At 38.1% G+C, this 24,740-nt stretch overlaps 1 protein-coding gene across 3 annotated transcripts in view; it reads right to left on the bottom strand.

Moving 5' to 3' along the window:
• The window catches only part of nipblb (NIPBL cohesin loading factor b), a 33,255-nt gene extending 8,888 nt beyond the window's left edge, over positions 1-24,367 (bottom strand). Inside the window, exons 1-31 of one of the 3 annotated variants that reach the window (XM_067397682.1) lie at positions 24,083-24,367; positions 18,783-18,926; positions 17,759-17,924; positions 17,532-17,662; positions 16,588-16,696; positions 16,295-16,446; positions 15,865-16,013; positions 15,658-15,739; positions 13,797-14,336; positions 10,246-12,057; positions 9,952-10,074; positions 9,349-9,525; positions 9,156-9,227; positions 8,989-9,078; positions 8,758-8,858; positions 8,552-8,638; positions 8,238-8,469; positions 5,907-6,058; positions 5,524-5,604; positions 5,337-5,437; positions 5,130-5,259; positions 4,416-4,498; positions 3,841-3,973; positions 3,586-3,729; positions 3,416-3,502; positions 2,482-2,702; positions 1,734-1,836; positions 1,557-1,655; positions 1,325-1,471; positions 235-369; positions 1-99 (exon numbers count right to left, since the gene is read on the bottom strand). In XM_067397682.1, the coding sequence (XP_067253783.1) occupies positions 1-99; positions 235-369; positions 1,325-1,471; positions 1,557-1,655; positions 1,734-1,836; positions 2,482-2,702; positions 3,416-3,502; positions 3,586-3,729; positions 3,841-3,973; positions 4,416-4,498; positions 5,130-5,259; positions 5,337-5,437; positions 5,524-5,604; positions 5,907-6,058; positions 8,238-8,469; positions 8,552-8,638; positions 8,758-8,858; positions 8,989-9,078; positions 9,156-9,227; positions 9,349-9,525; positions 9,952-10,074; positions 10,246-12,057; positions 13,797-14,336; positions 15,658-15,739; positions 15,865-16,013; positions 16,295-16,446; positions 16,588-16,696; positions 17,532-17,662; positions 17,759-17,924; positions 18,783-18,846 (5,802 nt within the window). In that variant the 5' untranslated portion in view covers positions 18,847-18,926; positions 24,083-24,367. The other 2 variants (XM_067397683.1, XM_067397684.1) reach the window with 2 other exon arrangements.
• Between the last annotated feature and the right edge of the window lie 373 nt (positions 24,368-24,740).

Genomic DNA, 24,740 nt, shown 5'->3' with positions numbered 1-24,740 from the left:
CACATCTGTGATGTTGAGAATCTTGCGTGTCATGGCTTCTTTATCATGATTAGGTGTAGGAGTGAACCAGAGCTTCTGAAACGTCTCATTCACCAATTTCTGAACCAGAGAAAATAAATACATAAAATAATATTTTTTTTTTTTTTTTTTAATTATTATTTAAGCCCCTATATTTTTCATTTATATACTTAATAAAACTAAATACAATTTTTAAAAGAGAAAAACATCACAAACCTTGATGCCTTCTTCGTCATTGACCCTCCTGATCATCTTTACACACATCTCTGTGATCTTGTTGAAGGTGGGCTGCTCCAGACAGATGTCTCGAAGGATTTTAATAACCCTCTTCCTCACACTGATGCCAGTGTCCTAAAGAAAACATATTTGCCAGCACAAATCAGCCTACATTGTTAACTGGAAACAACATTATGTAATAAATGTACAATAATAAAACGGTAATTATCGCTATATAAACCCAGACAGAGTGATGGATGTGAAGAGGAGGGGTCTTGTATCATCCTGAAGTGGCTTATTTCATGACTATTGCCAAATAAATAAACAAATAAATAAATAAATTGATTTGAAATATTGATTTATATATAGTTGTTAAAAAACAAAACATTTGGAAAATTAAAGAATATTGTTTCCAGGATTGATGTCATGCATACAGTATCTGATAATCTTGTAATCATATTAATATTAATTGTTTTTGTTTTACTGTAGAAATTAGGGCTGTCAAACGATTTATCGCATACAAAATAAAAGTTTGAGTTTGCCTAATATATGTGGGTGTACTGTGTGTAATTATTATGTATATTTAAATACAAACACATCCATGTATATATTTGAGAAATATTTACAAGAATATGTATTTATTTATATTTTTATATAATTTATATTATATATAAATACATTTTTTGTACATAACATATTTCTCTTAAATATATACATTAATTTGTGTGTATTTATATATACATATTATTTACACACATATATTATGCAAACTCAAACTTTTTTTGTATGTGATTAATCGTGATTAATCGTTTGACAGCCATTGTAGAAATAATTTCTAAAGAAAAGCCTTTTTCTTGTATAACAGGAAAAATAAAAAAGAAAGAATAATTTAAGTTTAAATGATCTTATTATATGAGAAGAAAGAAACTAGCTACAGCATTTAACTAGCTATTAACTAACTCTGTTAGGGTCAAAAGTCAAATATTTTTGCAGTCATACAAAAAAAAAACAAAAAAAACAAACAAAAAAAAAAACTGTCTATAAAATGCTATAATACTGAAGTGTATATGTGCAAAGAAAAAGAACAAACCAGGATGCGCTCAATCAACATGTCGTAATACTGTTCGGTTAGCTGGGGTCGACTCAGAACGAAGCGCCCCAGCAGCTCCACCGCAGCCTCTCTCACACTGGTGGAATTATCCATCAGTCGGCCATGAACTCCCCGCTGCATGTCCGACTGCAAACGAGAGCATTAAAAACATGCACATTAAACATTAAAAAGCTTTAGATTTCTCCAAGAGTTTAAAAAAAACTGCACTCACCCGCGCCAGAATGCTCGGATCCACCGCAACCACTTCAGAAAGACACTTCATCGCTTTAGTTCTCACTGCTATGGCACTTTCACCAAGAACTCTCAAGATCTACAGATACAAATGTGGAGATGTGTTATTGACATGCAAATACAATGGGAAATACTGAGAGATGTGATGACCTCTTACCTGTGTGAGATAAATATCAAAGCTCTGTGCAAACGGCCTCATGGAGGCCAGATATCGCACAATAAGACACGAGTCCTCGTAGTCCACAGTATCCGAGTTGACTCTACAGAAAAACGCATAGCAGGTTTCAAAAGTTTTTTTTTTTTTTTTTTTAAATTGACTATTAATTTAATTTTAAATTAACTAATTTTATAAAGTTTTGATTTTGTTTTTGGGTCTAATATAGGCTTTTCATGCTTGAATGTTCAAAAAAAAAAAATTTCCACATATTTTACATTATTGCAGCACCTCTCTTCCCAGTCTGTCAGTGACGCTCTGTTTAGTTCCTGTCTCTATGATGCCATGCCTTCGAAATGCCTTCTTGCTTTGATTGGTCAGCTGGACCAGTGTTTTGTGATTGGTCAACTGCTTCGAGCAAGTTTGGGAAATGTCACACCCCTTAACATAACCGCAAATTTCAAATCACTACTAATAGAACTCAACCAGGACCTCCTTTTATTTTGTGTATGCCTTGGAATCATTTAAATAAGGAATATTGTGACAGTGACGTGTACGTTCCCAGAAGAAAACTCAAGACTACAATCGAGGTGTTTCAGTGATCAGAAACCGTGCTTATTGATCTGGAAAATAACTCTCTTTGGAGTGACTTTGTGCTTTGTAACTTTGCAGACCTTTTTCATGCTCAAACAGCAACTTGAAAATTTAAAAAAGCATAATAGGCCCTCTTTAACAAAAATGCCATTTGTACCTCAGTGAGCTGAATTTTGATGCCGTGGTCTTGATAACAGACCGGAGGAACTTCTTGCGTGCTTCAGCTTTTTGTAAGATCTCACTAGTGGTCTCGACATCCTTGGCGTGGTGCGCCCCATCTGACGAATCGTCGTCCCTCTGGCTCTGTGATTTCATGGCTTTCTCCGTCTCAGTGCTGGTATCCCTGAACCACTGCGCGATGTAGAACTTCCGTGCAAACTGTTGGAGATGAAGACATCACAACATCATTAAAACCACCAGAGGGACTAGTTTTCCCAGAGGACGTTGGAGAAATTTGTGTTTCACAAGCATACTTTGTCCAAATCTGCCATGTCTGTTTCTCTCACATAACCTCTGTAACAATTCCAGGGCAAATTACCTACTGTTTTTCAGCTAACTCAATCTAATCCCATCCGAATGCAAATGTCTGTGATTGCTGATGTTGTACTATCCTAACGCTTCATATGTTTTTTGACCTACTTGAGCTACCTTTTGCGCACCAATCTTCAGCATACTTTCATTTAATTTCAATATGGATGGTATCAGATGAAAAAATTTAATTATAAAATAAAAAAAAATAATAAAAAACTGCTAAGACTGCCCATTTTAATGTCAGAGTCAGGTAAGATTCCCGTCTAGATTTCTCTGCTCACTTATTTGGGTTTATTATAAACAGCCACTTTTATAAGCTCATGTGAAGTTTATTTAAATAGGGTTTTTATGATAAGTTAAAATTATATCAATAAATAAATAATTAAAAGAAATCATACGTGATGCACACGGAGATGTTAGTCCTGTCCGAAATGATACATAAACTCACAGATGTCGGGTGATAAAAATCGTAACTCAAACATCGTTTAGAAAACTAGTCTAGTCCGAATAGAGCTTTAGTTGGGGTTTTTTAACTTGCAATAATGTTTAAACTTTCTCACCAATAAAGACGGGTCAGTCTCCACATTCTCGTCCAGGTAATTCAGCAAAGCCTTCTGCAACTGCTGAATCTCATCACTGCCTGAGGTCTGTAAAACACAAAACGCCATCAGTTTCATTCTGACCAGGAGGGATCCATGTAATGAACAGATGGGCAGACTCTGCTGTTTACCTCTTCGAGGATGCGGTTGATGGAACGCTGGTCCATTTTGCTGGTGACTGCATCTTTGCGAAGACGTGCGGCCACTGTGCCCAGATAATCCAAAGAGGCCACTCTCAGAGCCATCTCCGTCTGCTTATTACTGAACTGGTGAACCTACCAAGGGGAACCAGGACTTCATGTGAGTTTTCAAGTGATGTAACTGGACAAATTGCAATCATCAAAGCCTGTCACATTGTACCTCTGAAATATCAATCTGAAACTCACCAGCAATCTTCCCAGAAGGCTTAGCAGCAGCTCTGCAGCTGGCCAATCAGGTTTATTCACCGTGGACAGTAGATCCTGAACAAAGTTCTCAAAGAGTGGCCTGTAGTCATCCTCACCTTGCTTACTACCACACCTTAAAAAAAAAAAATTCAATTATGTATCTATTGTCAGAGCATTTGCTGCTCGAAACTGTGCAGTAATGTTATTCAGTAGTGTTCCTGTCAAATAAACTATAAAATTAAAACAATTACATGAATGTCAGGCAGAATTTACAAAGCAAAATAAAGTACAAAAAATTAGTACAAATAATTGTGATGTAAAACTACAACAATGATAATTTAGGAGATGCAGGTGGTGTTTGCCCTGAGATGGTTACAAAGCATCAGATGAGAGTAAAACAGGTGTTTCCTGAGAGACTGTACATACTCAGCTTAAAGCCACGGTATGTCGACAAATAGACATATTTACTGATTCCAGAAGGACACTGTTTAAATATAAATAACTTCAAGTTAATTTTTCCCCAATATAAATGGGTTGAGGTGTGTCACTGCAATAACGTTGGTGAGTTTTCTTACTTTTTGAGGAAAACAGAGAGGAAGTTTTGTGCTGTCCTCATTGCAGTCTCATATGAGTTTGTGATTAGTACATCCTGATCAACCTGAAAAAAAAAAATAAATAAATAAATGTAACAGATTAAAATCTGGCTAAAAATGTAAATAAACTTTCTTATTAAAGAGACTCACAATTACATATCATATTGTGACAGTTATTTCAGCATTTAGCTATTTGCCAAGATTATAAACCAAAAAATAGCTGTCAAAATGTTTCTTGAGCAGAAAATCAGCATATTAGAATGATTTCTGAAGGATCATGTGACACTGAAGACTGATACTGAAAATTCGGCTGTCACCACAGAAACAAATTACGTTTTAAAATATATTAAAATAGAAGACAGGGTTTCTTTATTGTAATAATATTTCACAAATTTTTATAATATTTCAAAATACTGTTTGAAAAAAATTTTACTGAATCCAAACATTTGGTCATATGCTGATGTGCTAATACTATGACATCATAACTGTGACAGATTATGAATTAATCATTTTTGCAGCATAGCTTTCAAAAAACATTTTGGATGGACTGTAGAAGTTGTGTTGAATACAGTGTATGTCAAAAAAGCAGGAAAAACTCCTCTTTTCCATGATATGGCCCCATTAAAGAAAGTGCCATGTTCTAAAGGCAACATCAAAATGCCACAGCACATCTCAAGACGAAACTGTAATTCTTACCTTTCTGTCATTATCATCATCAGAGTCCTTATCAGAAGGCAGATGGACCACACATTGAATGAGCTGTAGAACCAGCGCCGTCACCATCTGAATGTACATGGGCTCACCATCCACGTCACTGCTGTTCAGTCTGAACACACAATATAGTCAACACACATGCTCAAAACGTGCCCAGTGAAAACTGGTTGACTGGCCTGCAGCAGATACCTGAAATTTCGTAGGTTCCTCTTGCTGGTTGGCAGTCTGGCCAGAGAGGTAAAGATCTCTTCCAGGATCAGCTGCCTGTGCTTCTCGTATCTAGAGAACACCTGGGAATCGCACAACATAACAGTATTAGACGCAGTTAGCACCGGAAGGCGTAGCATAAAGAAATCTGAACTGCACTGGTACTTACAGCCGTCACTAGTTTAATGGCACAAAGCTGCAGTTCACTCACATTCTCAACAAAGAATGGAGTGATACCCAGAGAGGAGATCTGTATGGAGAGATACACAAGTGTGGATTTCATAATTTTGCTAATGGAAAAGCTGATTTTGGAGTCAGCGTGAAATTAAAACTGACTACAATTATATTCTAAATGCATCTTTCTGGTCTTATTCTGCTCAATTCATTGGTGCATGAAATGTTTGTCTTCGTAATAGCTTGTGAAAATGTAATAACTTGCTCTACCTCTGAAACAACATTTCTTTTTCTAACTGCATGGGTTGAGGGCAGCATTTGGGACAGAACAAGAGGATGTTATCCAGAAGAAGCAGCAGTCGGGAATCAGACTCTCACCTGAAGGATGGTCGTGTCAGTCAACAACTGAATCTCCAGGAGTTCAGACAGGTTACTGATAACATCACAAACTTTGTTGTAGAGCATGACAGTAACTCTCTGCTTGTGCGTTGAGCACTTTGCTCGCTTGGCTTTTGAGCTTAGTGCTCCACCTGAAATGGAGCAAGAACAGGTATGCTATAAGTTGGGAAATTGTTGTCATGATCAGACATGTGGTGATCAGCCAAGGACAAAAAAGAAAAAAAACCTAATTTCCCCCCATTAAATATTACGATACAATGATAATAATAATAGGTATTATCATATTTAACTGTTATAATTATTTTAGTATAAATATTTATAGCGCTGTCAATCAATAAAGAAAATTAATTAATTAACTAATCGCACATTTTTCTGTAATTAATCATGATTAATCGCACCTAACATTAAAGTTTTTAATATATTTTTTATATAGATTCTTGAAAATAATGTAGAAACAACATAAAAACTGTATATTTTAAAAATTTGTTTAATGGCATATTTTTACTAAGCACAATGAATGAAGGCCAGTATCACTGATACTTTCAGGGAATGGTGACGATAACCATGGGAAAGTTTTGTAAAAAAAAAATACAGCATTTAACAATAAAAAATGTAAAACGGCAGACGTCCAAAATAATCAACATGAAAAAATTTGACTTGGTATGCTGCATTAAAGTGACCAGTTTTATGATTTTCGGGCAAATTGTTCAGTAAAGTATAGCATAGTTCATCCAAAAAAAAAAAAAAATTATAACTTTTTGCCATCATGATTTGAAGATGATGAGAAACAGTTTTGGTGAAAATAGGGTGCAGTGAGATCATTACCCTAACATTTCAAAAGTTATTAGCATAAACGTAAACAGTTGGTGGCACTAGAGGGATTGAGTTAAAGACTTCAAATTTGCTATGGATAATGTTCAGACTGCCCCCTATCTGTGTACCAAATTTCATCATTTTCCCACAAGCAGTTCTATGGGCTGCCATAGACTAAATCCAAGTTTTCACTACAGGACTTTAAACGTCGGCAGATCGTTGTGGTGTTCACACTACGTGACTTGCTGTGGAGTCTTGAAGTCGTTGTGGTGTTTACACTACGTAAAATGATCTGCAACAGGAGGTTACACACTACACGAGCTGACGACAACTGTCACCCAACTACTTAATTTGAAAATGGATGTTGGGAGGAAATTAGACTAAATTTTGAATTAAATTTAATTAAAATAACCCTGTCACACATAAATTTAAAACATTCTGTCTGACCTCCCAGAGTTAAGCCGACTGTTATTTTTTTAACGTTTCCCTTTACTGTTTCCATGACGACGCGTTATGCTTGTCACGTGACACACCGCGGCCAGCCAGCCACACTGTATGAGAGATGTATTGCTTTTCTCACCATGTACTCAACTATCTGATATTCTGATTCTCAAATATCTGCAAGTGAGTGTTTTGTCATTTAAAATCCTATATAATGACCTTGATCTTAATGTATAAAATGAATTCATCCATTTGTCCTGAAGTACATGTGGCCGGTGAACTGGGAGAACAATAAAGTGAGTGAGCTTTATAGTTACTTACACAATGTGTATCTGATATGAATAAAGGTCTGTAAATTATTTGAATGGATTGCTATTGCTGCTTCCATAGACATCAGTGTATATTTCATTGTTGCGTCAGAACACGTGACACCACAGGATATAAAGTCGGCCGACAGCTCCAGATAATTAGCATGCTAGATATTTGTCTGCCGTCTGCGAGGTATTGGCAACGTGTCAGCGAGCCTCTTCGATTCGTTGTTGAGTAGTTCACACATAAAGATTGGTGAGCGCCGATTACTGATAACTGATTTTCCCCCGATGCCTACACACCTTCTGCGGTTGGCCCCTAATCATTTTATCTTACAGAACAACAGTAAAATGACAATAATAATATTGATGGCTGTCTTAATTTCTTTCATTTGCTGCTTGACGAGTGTTAATTTTGGACCCTAGTTGAGATGCTAACACTTTCTACACCAGACACAACAGCACGGCAAGAGCTTGAGGCGGTCTACACTGGACAAGAAAAAAATGGAACCTTTAAAAATAAATTTGCCCAGAACATATTTAAAGGAAACAGATTTTTACCAAATAATTTTCACGGTAGGTCGGACTACATAGTTTGACGGGATAAAAAAATATAAACAAAGCAACAGACAAGATGTCTTGTTGGACAATACTTTGTGGCCCTGCCTGATAAGGACAAAAACTGAAGTTAGCATGGAATAGAAAGGATATTGTAGGTTAGGACACTGTGTCAAGGTGCAATACTGACCGCCGTGAGGTTTCACTCTGTAGACGGGGTCATACTGTGGGTACAGTGTGTTCTGTAGATGAAACTTGGTGTACTGCACGACCCTCTCAATAACATCCTCAATGTAAACGGCCTTCGGCATTCGTGCTGAGGTCATGATGTTAAGAGCCGTCAGACAAGCATCAGCAGATTTGGTGACACGTTCCATGATGAGGTCACGCCACAAACGTTCCTCGTCGTCCCTGTCGTTGTCCTGAAATCACAAAGACAGGGAAACTGTCAGCGAGGTTTGATGGCAAAGCCACTCTGCCAATAGAAACTACAGTGATACTTACATGATTCATGAGAGTGGAGAGCTTTGAACCATCCTGAATGTTTTTTTCCAAAATACTCTGGACTTTCACCATTTTATCAGATGGAATCTAAAGATATAAGTAGTTAGCATTAAAAGATGAGGTAAACAAAAACCTGCTTTGGTATTTATGATGTCTCTTAATACTGGTCTCAGTCTCTCCTGTTGACAGAGTAATCCATTACCAACCTTATGCATGATGCCCATGGCCTTTATTTTGGCTGATTCACTGCTTAACTCCGAGAGCTGGTGTTTTCCGAGCAGCAGTTCCTCAGGAATCTCATCATCATCTGCCGCCGCAGAAAAGTTCATTAAATCAATTACTGTCCAACTTGCAGAAGCATTCCAGTACAATAAAATCTCAAATAATTTAAACTTTCAATGTCAAATGTAATAATTTCTCCATATTTGCACATTTACCTAATGATGTCAAGTCCACTTCTTCAAGGTTTTCAAGAATGTTGTCAACACTGGTGGAAAATCTCTTAAATGTGGAGGAGTCCATCATTTCTGAGAAGCACAAGGTAGATTACTAAAGATCTTAGCATCTCAGATAGATCATAGTTGATTACAAACTGCGAACTTACCGTCCTGAGTCAGTTTGGGCTCGTAGGCTTTCCTCTTTTTCTGCTTTTCCTTCTTCTTTAACTTTCTGGCGACTGGTTTTGAAGGATGTCAGAGGTCAGAGTTATTTGATTTCCACCCTTCCACCCATTTGAGCAACAAAACTACCACCATTACCAACATAATAAATGTTAACACGTCTAACTGGTCACTTACGGTCACTCAGGCTGGGAGGGGGAGAATCTTCATCCGAGTCCACAGGGCTACATTCTCTGTATCGACTGCCTGAACTTCTCCGACTGTCACTCCGCCGGTGATCTCCAGAACCCCTCCGGTCTTTTTCTTCATATTCCCACGTTCTGTCTTTGTCCTTTTTTGACCGCTTTGGGGCCACTAAAAGCCAGGAAGGAATACAATTTCAATGGAAATACATAAATCTATAATACCTACAAAGTTCTCAACTCAAATAATTAAGCAGAGGACATGTTATAATTCAGAGGAATGATTACTGACAGCCAGACAAACTATGACTTTAACACTAAGTGTTCTGATTCTTGATTCTTATCAAGACTGATTCTGGACTAATGTAAAAGCCATTAGAAATGGAAGGGGATCATGTGAACCACAAAACAAAAAAAAGTTTTTAATGAATGTGAAAGTAAAATAAATCAAAAGAAAACATTGTTTTCCATGTTGTTGTTTTTTCAAGTTTTTAAACATAAAACTTGACAACAAACAGCTTCCAGTTCTACTAACAATAATGATGAAACCCTGATTTCTAAGTGTGTAAACGACCTTAGATTCAGCATATTTACTCACGTTCTACAGAGCTGCTGTCATCATCTGAGCTGACTTCGGCATACTTGGGCTTATCATTAGTGGCGCTGCGTCTGCGTTTATTCATTTTCACCCTCTCACACAGTGGCATACGGGAATCAATTTCTGGCAGGACATGACAAAGTTCCATCAATATTAAATCATCGAATCCCCCTACAGGGAGGGCTACTCAAAATCTTCAAATGCATATTCAGAGAGTCTGTCAAATCTGTGTACAATGAACTAAACACTCTCTGGTCATGAAAAAGCAAGAAAACAGTGGTCACAGGGACTTACCTCCAAATGATTTGCCATGAGATGACTTGCTCTTGCTTGATTTCGAGCTGCGCGAATTACTGATCAACTTCTGGACCTCATCAATGGAAAGTTTCTTCAGAACCACAACAGGTTTGGCACCCTTATTGAGGTCCTCCACCAAGTCCAATTTTTCCAATTTCACACAAGGCTCGGAAAACAGCTCTCGTCGCACTTCCTGCATAATGTTACCATCTTTGTCCCGTTTTAACTTGGGAATGACAAAATTCTTTAATGCACCTGATTTGCCCCCCAGTAGGTAGTTGGGAAATTCTGCGGTTTTACTGTCTGAGGATGGAGGCTTGTGTCCATCAAGTCGGTTCTTGTTGTCGCCATTCCGTTTCTCATCTTTGTTGTTGGAAGTTTTGTGGACTGACCGTTCAGGTTTTGTTCTGGATTCTGCTCCACTACGGGGTTCCTGCTTCACTCGAGGACTGTCAGGGCGCGAGCGTTGCTCAGGAGAACGTTTGTCCCGGTGCTCTGTTGATTCTGTGTGGCGTTTCTTTTCTTGGTCTCGATCCCTGTCCCGAACCCTATCCCGATCTTTCTCTCGTTCCTTGTCCCGATCTTTCTCCTGTTCCTTATCCTGATCTTTCTCTCGTTCCCCGTCCCGATCTTTCACCTGTTCCTTGTCCCGATCTTTCTCTCGCACCTTGTCCCGATCTTTCTCCCGCACCTTGTCCCGATCTTTCTCCCGCACCTTGTCCCGATCTTTCTCCCTCACCTTGTCCCGATCTTTCTCCCTCACCTTGTCCCGATCTTTCTCCCGTATCTTGTCCCGATCTTTCTCCCGCACCTTGTCCCGAACTTTCTCTCGCTCCTTGTCCCGATCTTTCTCCAGCTCCTTGTCCCGATCTTTCTCCAGCTCCTTGTCCTGATCTTTTTCAAGCTCCTTGTCCCGATCTTTCTCCAACTCCTTGTTCCGATCTTTCTCCAACTCCTTGTTCCGATCTTTCTCCAACTCCTTGTTCCGATCTTTCTCCCGCACCTTGTTCCGCACTTTCTCTCGCTCCTTATCCCGATCTTTCTCCAGCTCCTTGTCCCGATTTTTCTCCAGCTCCTTGTCTCGATCTTTCTCCTGTTCCTTGTCCCCATCTTTTTCCTGCTCCTGGTCCCTGTCTCGGTTGTGCTCTACCCGGTTGGACTTAGATGTGTCTGATCGACGGACTTTAGAGCCTTCACTGTCTCGATCTCTGTGCCTTTCCTCTTTGCTCTCTCGAGTTGACTCCAATCGTCCTTCATGTTTTCTGGAAGTTTCGTGACCTTTTCCCTCAGGCCTTACTTTGTCAGGCTTACCATCATGTCTGTGCTTGGAAAGATCCGATCTCTTTTCTGAGCTCACTTTGTTTGAGATCTCCCGGCGGTTCTCATGCTTGTGTTTGGGAGTCTCTGGTCGTCCATCTGAAGCGGTTTTCTGTGGTGTGTTTTCCACTCGTTGCTTGATGACCTCTGGACGACCATCTACTGTCTTCTGCACCTCTCCATCAGTCTTCGATTTGAGCCTCAAGACACCAGTGGATTCGGAGCCTTCCTCCGGCCAGCGCTGGGCCTCTGTTGCAGGGACAGGACAGGAGTCCACTGGCCCTTCCACCCTGCCTGCCTGCTGTAGGTCAATACTGACCATCAAGGCCGGCCGACTGGCTCCATTGCTAGCAGCGCAAGCCTCTTGAGGTACCAATTTGTTCCCAGCATTGCATCCACCACCCACGCCAGGTGTTCCAGAAGCTCCCGCGGTGCCAGCAGCTCCTGGTTCCTGAGGGTATGAATCCTGCTTTCTCTTCTTCAGAGGTTTATCTGTAGAGTTATAATCACACAGGTAAGAAGCAGTGTTCAATACTAGATATTGACACTTTCATCAAGAAATTTGAGTGCTGTTTGCCAGGGCAAAACTTGCTGGCTCGATGCTAGGGGGTTCTGTGGTTGACAGTGCACTGCTATGCAGTTGTTAAGGTATTCTGAATGGTTTTTAGCATGTTACTATGTGCTTCCAAGGGCACTGCTATGTGGTTGTTAAGCTGTTTGGTTATTAACATGTTAATATGCTGTCACTGACTACTTTGTGGTCCCCAAGGTGTTTTGATTTGTTGTTAGCATGTTACTACTCGGTTGCTAGGATGTTCTGGGTCGTTTCCAAGATGCTGCTATGTGGTCCTTAAGGGGTTCTGAATGGTTGCTAGCATATTACTATGTGTTTGCTAGGATGTTAAAGAAGCTTGCCAGGGTAAGGTGCTACTATGCAATTGCTAGGAAGTTCAGGGTAGTTGCCAGGGCACTGTTTTTTGGTTGCTAATGTTTTCTGATTGGTTACTAACATGTTACTATCTGGTTGCTAACAACTTCTGGGTGATTGCCAGAGCAACTGCTAAAGTAAGGTGTTACTATATTAATATGTGGTTGCTAGGGTGCTACTTTGCAGTTGCTAAGGTAAGTTGTTACTATATTATAAGGGTGCTCCGATCAGGATTCTTGGAGCTTGCGCACAGAAAGCCGCTTGGAGAACAGCGTCACTTAATGCCATTTTAATAACTCTTGTTATTATCAAACATATGCTGCAGTTAAGCAACAGTAGACTGTATTTTAAGACAATCACTAATCAAGCTGATTTGGATGTTAGGATTGGGCTTTTAGGGAGGAAAGAAAGTGCACCACTGTGAAGGAAAGAAATGCACTAAAATATCACAGCCCTAGTTTCTTGCCATTGTTGCTGTAGGGTTGCTTTCTTTGCAATGTCTCCGCTGTCCACAGAGACACTGCAAATTTATTTTCCTTTTCAGACGCCTGGTAGAAATGTCGTGAAGCAATTTTAGCTGCACACAGAAAAATTGTCTCGCAAGTTTTGCGTCATCTGATTGGCCTTTATAATGAAACTATATAAAGCTATTATCGGCCGATAACCATCGGCACCCAATCAATCGGAGCACCCTAACTATATTATTATTATTATATTAAGGTAAGGTGTTACTATATTACTGTGTGGTTGCTGGAATGTTCTGCGTGGTTACCAGGGCACTGCTTTGCAGTTGCTAAAGTAAGGCCGTGTGCTCACCAAAGCGTTTTAGCCAGCTGGAAACGCCTAGCTGCGAGTGCCTGTTTCTGAATATAAAAATGTCGATACAATGTAAAGTATTTTCTCTGGCTCTTGTTTTAAATTATTTTGTTCCGTTGTTGTGCTTGTTGTCATCTGTTGCCGCTGTACAACCAGGATGTGGTGGTTGGTTGGTGTGGTATTTGTCCCGCCACCTCCTCCACTGTGACTGGAGTGCTGTGTTCTCCCCAAAGTTTAACATTCTTCAACTCTCGGTGACCATAAAAAAACCACCCATTGAGAACAGCCTATGCTAGCCTCAGAAAAAAAATGCTTTGGTGGACATACAGCCTGAGGTGTTACTTGCTATTAACAATTGTGGTCCTAAACATTGCTAGTGCGTTACACCTTTACAAGCACCATTAATAAAAGCTTCCATACAGATTAATGCAGTTATATTAATCAATCAAAAGCATGCATGTCAAGTGATAAAAGGAAAATAAACAACCTTTATCTTGAACTTCCTTAGAACAGCGTTCTCGTTCTATAGCGGATTCCCTCTCAATCCTTTCAATCTCCGCAAGAGCGTCCAACTCTGCCTCGTCGTAGGGGGTTCCACTAACTACCCCAGGTTGCTTGGCTGCGAGTGCCCCAGTGTTCTGTAATACAGGAACCTGCTGATAGGCCGACTGCTCCCCCGAAAGACACTGGCCGGCAGAGAGCCGCTCCTGGGGGTTCCGATGGTATGGTAAGCTATTGCACGATAGCTCGTTCTCAGCGTCTGAGCCATGCTCTAGCACCGACAACGGCTCAGCTGACTGTTCTGTCTCAGACGACTTCACTCGAGACAACTTTATCGTTAGCTTTGTGGAGTCTTTAGTGGGCGAGCTGACAATGTCATACATGGCACCTTTACCCCCCTCCTCTTTCATTAACTTTTTCTGCTTCTTTTTCCGTTCAGGCGAGTCCAGCAGGAGGTCAGGAGCAGCATCTCTTGGGGAGGTGTAGGGTGGAGGAGACTGAAGAATCAAGGGCGGCCGAGATCCAACTGAAATTTAAACAAAAAGCAAAAAACTTCAGTGGAATTGTTTTGGTGTAAACAAATTTGTCAGAGTTCATTTTTTGGGTTGGTGCAATTTCTGCATCTTTGCACAACCTCGGTCACACTCACTATAAACTTGTTAAATCTTACATCACACATCACAGTTTCCTAGTCCAAACACTATCAGATCCCAAAACAAACAACATACGGAGCTAATATACACTTATGGTGTGCTTTAATAGTACTGAAAATTCATGATCCTAACCCTTTATCTGCATAACAAAATATCAGTTGGCTAAAGAGTGATAAACTGTTAAAGGGTTAGTTCATCAAGAGATCATAAAACTAATTCAAATCCATTGAGTGGTTTAGTCCAAATTTTCTGAAGAGACACGATCACTTTATACGATTTAATTTGAGACTTTATTCACATATACACATTGATCAGCTCACACATCAGTTATGGTAAATGGAAGCTCAAGCATGTTTGCTTGATGTGAAAATATCAATGAGGTTTGTTCTCATGCGTTACACAGAATGTTTCAGCTTCCGCAAGAACCAATGAGGTTTGTTCTCAAGCATCAAGCAGGTTCGGTTAAGCTTCCCTTTATGTTCGCTGATCAAAGTTTATATATATGAATAAAAACCTAAATTCAATCTGTTCATCATATAAAGTGATTGTGTCTCTTCAGAAAATTTGGACTAAACTGCTCAATTCATATGGGTTAGTTTTACGATCTCTTTATGAACTTTTTGAAGCGTCAAAGTGGTAGATGCGTAGGGCATCTTCATTTGTGTTTCCAAGATGAACGAAAGTCTTACAGGTTTGGAACAACATGAAGGCGAGTAAATGATGACAGAATTTTCAATTTTGGGTGAACAAACCCTTTAAAATATTGGTGTCTGAGACACTGCATGCCCAGAGACTGTAGTGTACACATTAGTTTTTTTTAAAGCTTAGCTTAAATGTGTGTGACAGTATTCCTTACATCACTACTTAACAAGTGGGTGGTATAATTTCTCACAGCTTCTTGTCTCTGAATATATTGTCTTTGGAGAACAGCAGGCATACTTATGCTATACATCCATGACAGATAAGCACAACCGTACGTGTTAAGAATGTACATTCAAAATGACAATAACATTAATAAATTGTTGCATTATCTCACCCTGAGTTGTTACCTACTTACTGTGGTACACAGCAGCCGCTAGTAAACACGATGACGCAAATGTACCCAAAGTACAATGTGAAAAAGACCAATGGGGTAGAAGGAGAAGCCTAAGAGTTAAAAAATGTTATATGTACAAAAATGGAGGTGCAATCCACCTTTCGGAGTCCCTTCACTTCCAGCAGGAGAGCAGACGGAGCGAACAGAAAAGGAGGCATTTCGCATAGCGGGGTCACTCTCCTGTGAAAAAACAGACAACATGGGTTGAAAAATGTGCCAATCCAGGCCCAATTGAATTAAGAAAAATTAATTTGGAGGCAGAAATATTTTTAGGGTTATAAAACCTTCTGTTGGCAAGCACTCACATCACTTCCAAGCCTCTGGACGATGCTGATGTACTCGTCGCTGGAGCAATGCCTCGCATTGTGGTTGGAGTTGCCCGACACTTGACCAGAGACCTTGTTGTCATGGATGTTTCTCATGCCACTAGGAACTATTGGACTGGATACGGACACTGCGACACAAAAAAAACAACAACAACTCCATCACTGTTTTTTATTTGGATCAATCTCTACTGATTAATTAATCAAAATAAGACCAGAAGCATCCATTAAGAAAGTAAATGCACATTTCACTTTTTTTTTAACAGCCAGGATCGGATAAAAGAAGGTTCACTAGTAGCAAATCTTATTAAATCCACTTTTCCTTGAGTCTTGAGGTGTTTTAAGACTACAGACACTGAAAATGGTGACAATCCCCTTGAGGTTCTCGTCAGAGAGGAGAGCGTGGACTCACCTTGCTGGATCTGTTGGTGCTGAGGGTAGCTGGGTGGATGGCTGTACTGCATGTAGCCTGCGGGGCTCTGTGGTGCATACGGGCTGGGCACTGGACTGTTCTGCTGGGGAATGTACCTGGTACCAGAACCCGCCTGAGGTTGAACATATCGGCTGTCGAGTGAGAGTGGAACTGGTCAGTATACAGGCTGAAAATGGAACTAATTTTTTTTATTCACACTAATTGCAGTTAAAATGGTATGCTGTTGGCCATTTACCTATCTAACCCAAATAAAAAGGAAACTGGAACAGTACCTGGGAGGGCTCGGAGTGATAGTGGTTTGCTGGTAGTTTGACGCCGGACTTCCATGCATGGAATTTGGAGCCATCTTGTACGGTGGTATCATTGGCTGTTGCATTAAACCTTCAAAATATAAAATAAAGAGTGTCAACAAACCATGGTTTAAAATGTTGACATCATGTGGCAATTGGCAATTTAAGCACGTTTGCTATGCTGTCTGACTAGAACAAGATTAGTTTTATCTTGGTCAGCAATAAAATGAAATTACATTTTGCGATCCAAATGTAAACAAAATAAACACTTATGAAATACATTATAGTTCAAAAGTTTTGGGTCAGTAAGATTTATAATTCAAAGAATCCTAAAAAAATGTATCACGTTTTTTCACAAAAATATTAAGCAGCACAATTTTTCAATATTGATTAAAATAAGAAATATTTCTTGAGCACCAAATCAGCATTTGAGAATGACTTCTGAAGGATCATGTGACACTGAAGACTAGAGTAATGGCTGCTCAAAATTCAGTTTTGCCATCACAGGAATAAATTACATTTTAAAAATTCAAATGCATTAAAATAGAAAATGTTAAAGTAAAGGAAAAAGTTAAGAAAAAGTTATTTTAAATTGTAAACATATTTTCACAACATTACTGTCTTTATTGTATTTTTTGATTAAATAAATGCAGCTTTAGTGACCATGAGAGACTTCTTTTAAAAATCTTACTGACTTTTAAATGGTAGTGTATGCATAGAGCCAAAATGTACAACGATTACATATTGGCAGTTTCAAAGGCATTTGATTTCATGTCTAAAATTATAATTAATGTTACCACTAAATAACACTAATTACAGTCTGGAAACTGGGAAAATGGGATTTTTAATCCAGGGAGCTCAAACAGAGGCCACAGAGTAAAAGCATGCCCAGACTAAACAGCTTTATTTCTGCAGTTTCTCCTTACCGCCCTGAACCCCGTATCGGGTGGGCGTACTTTTCTCCCTGAAGACATTGGGGTTCCTGGACAGCACCGTCTGTAGCAGTAGAGGCACATCTCCTTCCGGGTCATCACTGCCCAAGTTGTCCTTCAGCTCTCTGCATGCAGAATTGCAAACACGGAATGAAACACACAGATGTTGCACTTATTGTACAAGATAAAGACATTTGGTAAGGCAGAGGTGAGATACCCACATGTGCTCGGTGGACACCTGGTTGAGGCTGTGAGCCAGCTGGGACACGAGAGTGTCGTCCCGCCGGGACAGCAGACAGCTGACCTCCTCGGCGATCCTCCCATTATACAGCAGGCTCTTAGTGGTGGTGGCAGGTAGAGGGGAGGGGAGAGGCAGCTGATTTAACACTAAGAAATAAACACAAAAACATGAGTTATTCCTTATCACAACAGGAGGCGTGAAATATTTTACTCAATTCAAAGAAAATTATTGCCTTAACAAATAAAGTCCAATTGATTCGAAAGGTACGAACAGACATTTAATCAACATCTTCAATAGCCAATCAAAACAGGGCATTTATCAGCAGCAGGTTTATTAGGATGCTGTCACTTTAAGACCGAATGCACGGATCCAATAATGATACACATCCATATTCTTTCTCAATTGTTTATGCTAACGTAAGCCATAAGCAACTGTGTTTTTGCGTGTATGTGTTCAAACACAAATGGATGTGAAAAAGAAAACGGTGTGTGAGTTCCGAATTGAGTTCTCTTTTGCATCTTCTTGCACCCATGTTTTAAAATCACTTGAATGTTTAAACTGACAGGACCTAAAACACATGAAAACGCTAAACTTTCGCTCTATGATGGTTAAACTTTGCAATTAATCCAAGAATCACGTGCACTTTGAAGTGCGGCGATAAAAAGCCATACTTTCAATAAACTACTTTTAAATTATGTACACTCACATGAGATGAAAACTTCAACAATATCAGTTGACCACAAAATATGGTTTATTCTATAGAAGGATGGTCTCCTTCTTAAGGTTGCCACCATGTTGAAGTCACATGATCAACTGAACACTATTTACTATGTCTTGGTACCACTCCTATTATCGTATACTTTCAAGTATGCCATAAATATTAAAAGATTCATATTATATTCCAATTCTAAAAGCATCTTTAAAACATACAATGTGTTTAATTAATATAAGCAAGCTTTGGATTCGTTATACAAGTTCAGTTACAAAACTTTTGCACAACTTACGGTCGGTGAGGCTTGCGATCCCAGCGAGAGTGGTGATAGGAACATGAGGCATATCCCCATTCATGCTGAAGAAGGGCAGGGAGCTCGCGTGGATGCACAGGTCGCTCAGTGTCGCTGCTCACTGATCCACCTTTACATCTTTTGCTGCAAGAGGAAGAAGAGGACATGATATCATCAGCATCATTTTCAGCATGCACAACCATTGTAATGATAACAGCGCTTTCCTTTCTGTCATATGGAAACAATAACACTGTATTATAATTAAAACATTTTTTAAAATATTCCATTTGAATCTTATGATACTACAAAGCTTTAGATGAGGAAAGCAAGGCTCTATAAACAGTATAAACCAAGGTTACTATAGTTTTAAAAAGGTCACTACTTTTTATCTGTACTTCAATTTGTAAGTTTTTTATTGTTTATACATTACTGTTTAAAAGGATGGGTTCAGTAAGATTTTTTTTCCATTAGAAATGAAAACATTTGTTTAGCAAGGATGAACTGAATTGATCAAAAGTGACAGTGAGGACCTTTATGATATTACAAAACATTTCTATTTCAAATAAATGTTGTTTTGTTATCAAATAATCCTGAACAAATGTTTTCAACATCGATAATAATAAATGCTTCTTTAGCACCAAATCGGCATATTATTAGAATGATTTCTGAAGGATTCTGAAAGATGTGACACTGAAGACTGGAGTAATGATGCTGAAAATTCAGCTTTATCATCACAGGAATAAATTACATTTTAAAAAATATATACATATTAAAATAGAAAACAATTATTTTAAATTACAATCATATTTCACAGCATTACTATATTTACTGTATTTTTGATCAAATATATGCAGCCTTGGTGAGCATAAGAGACATACAGTAAAACAATGTTTTTTGAAGGGTAGTGTATAATCTTTTTCACTGCCACTTCTTGCCTTCATAATAGTTTAATAGCAATAATAACTTCACAAACCCCTCGTTTTTCTCATTGCATGACCACTAGTCAATGTTTTGATCAACATGATAATGTTTGCTTGCACTGACATCTGGAAATCAGTAAATTAAAATGTGGAAATACCAAAGGAAGTAACTATCCACAAAGAAATTATCAGGGCTCGTGTTCAGTAAAACTCTGATCATTGTCAGGTTTACATCAGGTTTACTTGTGTGGACACAATGTTACCATAGACCCATATGCATAAAAACAAAAACCTTCATTTTAAACTTACCATATGCATTATGCTCAGAACAAAAGAGGTACCAGGCATGGCCAAAACTACACGCGCATCTGCTCATCAAATGGGCTTTATTTTGTAGTTGCCCCTCCCCCTATGCTGCTAGAACTGCCTCCACTCCAGGAGGGTTTCCCATCAGGCACTGGGACAGGCTGCAGGAGACACTGTCCTGTTGAAACAGGAAGGTCTTCCCCAGACGGTTGCAACAAATTTGGAAGAAGCCCGAGTTTGGCTTCAGCTACATTCAGCTGCTAAAGAGCCAATCGCTTCCTCTACCGTAAACCACCAGAGTCTCAGTGAGGCTCCAACATCAATTCCAAAACATAAAAGAAGTGCAGCTGCCTTTGGATGCCCCGCGTTTTACTGCTATAAGAGCTGGGAGCATTAGAACGGAGAAAACATTCATAAAATACAACCAGAGGAGGAAGAAAATTGAGAGTAATTGAAAAACTTTTTTTTTTTCTGACGATAATGGCTATTTGTAAACAAGAAAAGAGATTCACCAATATTTTTTTTTTCACATCCAATATAGATTCATTTTACATTTAAATGTTTAAGAACAGATATTCAGGGATAATTTTCCATGTATTATTTTTGCATTTTAACTACAATAATTAAAAACATGTTATGCATGGTAAATAAATATATTATAATAATTGATAAGTTGTTGTTATTATTATTAATAATACAATATTTACAATGCATAATTTTTATTAATTATTATTATGATATTCAGGAATATTTAATGTATTATTTTTGCTTTTTAACTACAATAAAAACAGAATATTCATGTTATATATATATATAATATTATTATTATTATTACTGATAATAATATTAATTATTAATAATAAAATATTTACAACACATAATGATTTATTATTATTATTGATAATAATAGTAATTATTATTATTAATAATACAATATTTACAATGCATAATTATTTATTATTATTATTACTGATAATAATAGTAATTATTATTAATAATAATACAATATTTACAATGTATAATGATTTATTATTATTATACATATATATTTATTATGTAATGATAATTTGCACTTATGTTTTGCAGTCTGAAGAGAATGGATTAATATTATTATTTGCATTTAGAGAGAGATTTGCACTTTTAGTTCATTTCTTGTGATGAACCTTCAGCATTCGAGAACATCAGGTACAATTTTTATATAAATAGAAGGACTAAAAACTCACTAATTCTACAGGTGGTAATCTCAAATTGAGGGAAACAATCAAGTAAAATTCAGACCATAATTGCACAACAACAAATCAGAAAGAATCACACATTGTGCAACACAAACTCAGACGTGCATGACAGCTCTCATACTTTGTTTTTGGATTACATAGGCTGGTATATACACCAATATAGCTCAAATTTGAGGGCCGCTATATTGACACTCCCAATCAAACAGAACAGCTCTAGATATATAAATATACACACACAGAGCTGGGCAGATTACTTACAAATTGTACTCCAATATTGAATACAAATTACATAATAAAAATTGTAGTTAACGTAATCCATTACATTATTAGATAATATAATCTGACTGCTTTTTGATTACTTTTGACCTAACATTTTTTATAATATTGATTTGAATAGAATAATCTTGTACCATATAATATAATAAAAAAAAAAAAGAGAGAGAAACAAAAATTATTCTATTTTTTGCTATCAACAACATAAAGTGCATTGAACATTACATTACGTCAAGGTTTCTGGGAAGGAACTGCAGGGGTTTAAGCTAATAATTAATTAAATCATAAAAAAAAAACGTTAAATTATAAGTATATAAAAACAATCGAAATAAAACATTAACTAAAAAAAGATTAAATATTTAATTTGTTTATGCTGTGCAGCCTCTCAATTTTCCATGTTATTATATTCGCCTGATTAGTGGCCAGGCTGTGTGTGCAATTTCATAAAACTTTTGAGAAAATTTAAAACATAAAACAAAGAATTAGGGAGAATCGGTTAATAATTTACTGCCATTCTGTGAATATTATGTAATCAATAAAAAAGTAACTGTAATCTGATTACGTAATTCAGATGACAAATAATCAGTTACTACCCAGCACTGGCTATATACGTATATGACTCATGATGCCTTATAGACTAGACGACAGTGCATCAAAACTAAGGAAAAGTGCTGCTCTGAAGTTATGTACAGAAGAAGATTCAATAAAACAAAAACATATTTTCTTGAGTGACTATACTTGTTATTACACAAACATTGATCCAAATAAAAATGAAAAAGTGAAATGACGAACAAAATCTACAGCAAAAGCATCAAATGAAGGCTTAAGTTCAGCTCAGGACAAGCTTTATCACACCTGCTTTTTTTTTAATTAAAGGTTAATACATTAATATTGGTCTCCTCTGTTAAATCTAATTCATAGATTACAGCCACAGCTCACGGTTTCTCCAGCACCAGCTGCTCCAATAAAACACCACCACAATTTAAGCAAACAAATCGGTCTTGTCATAAATGTGAGCAATTTCAGCTGTAATTCCTACTGCTATGAATCCACAATCTTGTCAACAGACACAAAACTTTGAATTTACTTTTGGTTTTCAAATTGAGCACACATTGGATATGAACTGCTAAAGCTAACTAAACCTCAGGGCAATTCCTTCATTCATTCATTGTTTCATTCATTCCTTCCTTCCTAGCGGTCACAAAAAAACATCTTATTTTTTGAAGCCAAACTGTTTTTAAAATCCACAAATGTGCAAAATTCTGTTTTAAAACAAAATATTTAAAATGCACTTTCTTTTAAAAAAAAAAACTGTTTACATATGACGGTTATTGACAGTTTTTTGTTTATAAAAGACTCGTTTCATTCTGTTCTTTATATACATAAAGAAATAATATTAGCATATATATATATATATAATATATATATAATATATATATATATATATATATATATATATATATATATATATATTCAGAGATTGAGCATTACAAATGTTTACGATATTTGTTTATCATAACATTAACCTCACTAATTAATTTGAATATGCTTTACATTATCTTCAAGTCAGAGATAATTAACAGTAAACAGTAACTCTTTATCTTATTCTTTTAGTTTACTATTTAGCTGCAGCTAAAGGCCTTTAAATATCAATAATTCATTCATATTCCCTTCACACGGCCAGCTAGTTATGAATATTTTGATAATGATTCTGTCCAAACCATGACCAAGACAAGATATATGATTATACACTGTCTCTGGTTAATTAAAGACCAGTATTACTCAATACAGAAATGTATTGTTTGTTCTTGAATCTTAACTTTGACAGATGCTCAAATGTTTGCTATAATGAGATGTTTTGGAAGTTCATTAATAAAACTATTCTGATGTCAAATAAGTTTAGCTCTAAGAATTGTGTTTTGTTTATTCTGATTTATTTAGGTTTGCTATCTAATCTAGATGTGCATGTTATTGTTTACTCAGCTAGATGGCAAATAAGTTGAAAGTTTTATTTTTTCTGACAGACAGTTAATGAGGATTGCTGTAGTATGACTATTGTTTACTCTGGTGGCTAATAAGTTTTGCTCCAATATGAGAGTATTGTTTATTCTGATTTCTAGTTATTAAAGATGGTTCTGGTATGGTTTTGTCTACTCTGACAGAAACTGAAAGCGGTTTTACTCTAAAAGCACAGTATTGTTTACGCTAATGGAAGGTGAATGAGGTTTACTCTGAGAGGACAGTATTGTTTACTCTGGTCTGCGGAGCTGCAGGCCTGTACGACTCTTATCTCCGGGCTTTGCCTTCAGCTGCACACCTGCATCTCCAGACGAGCCCCCTGGACCGGTTGGGTCCGTTTAAACGGCCCGTTTTGGCCTTTCGCTCGCGAACCATCCGAACCGCGGATTCGCCTGCGGGCCCGCACCGAGCTAACGCATATGCTAACACTGAGCGAGGGCTGCACAACACCGATAACCTTTCGGAAAGTCCGAAGCACGTCTCACCCCGACACCTGGCTACTGTGCTCCCCCACTCGGAACCAGCGAAACGGGTCCGGCGCGTTTACCTGAGGCTCTGCTGTTGAAAGGTGAAGGTGGAGGGGTTCGGGCTCGCTGTGTCCCTCTCACAACAATAATCCGGGTCGCACTGCTTCCTCTCACTGCGAACATGAAGACGGACGGGCGGCGGTCATTCCTCTCGCAGGCGCCCGCGGAAGCTCGCACTTTACTCCGGACGATGGCAGAAAGGATTCGGTGCCGAAAGGCTCCTGGGCGCTCATAAAAGAATCCACACAGACTCTCTCTCTCTCTCGCAGAACAAAATGCCGACCGGAAGCACTGCTGCAGGAATGACTCCCTCCACCGGCGCCGAACCAACCAGCAGCGACCCGCCGACTTCCGCTGCCTGCTCTCCTCCCCTTCCCTCCTTCTCCCATCCGTTGCTTTCCATCCTCTCCTCTATCATCCTCCACTCTGCTTTCCTCTCCCTCATCTCTTCTTCTCACTGTAATTCAAATATATCAGGTGTGTGTGTGTGTGTGTGTGTGTGTGTGTGTGTGTGTGTGTGTGTGTGTGTGTGTGTGTGTGTGTGTGTGTATAAATGTGTATAGCGTACCATTAACGCGGAGCCTTGTTTGCAAAATACACTTTTTAATTTAAGACGCTATAGGCAAACCATTGTTTTTTCATGCATGTCAATTTTGGGCTATTTTCCTTCCATAGCAT

Source organism: Chanodichthys erythropterus, chromosome 10 (assembly GCF_024489055.1).
Source record: "Chanodichthys erythropterus isolate Z2021 chromosome 10, ASM2448905v1, whole genome shotgun sequence".
Taxonomy (NCBI): domain Eukaryota; kingdom Metazoa; phylum Chordata; class Actinopteri; order Cypriniformes; family Xenocyprididae; genus Chanodichthys; species Chanodichthys erythropterus.
The sequence above is the reverse complement of the archived record's forward strand: the minus strand, read 5'-3'. Positions and strand labels throughout refer to the sequence as shown.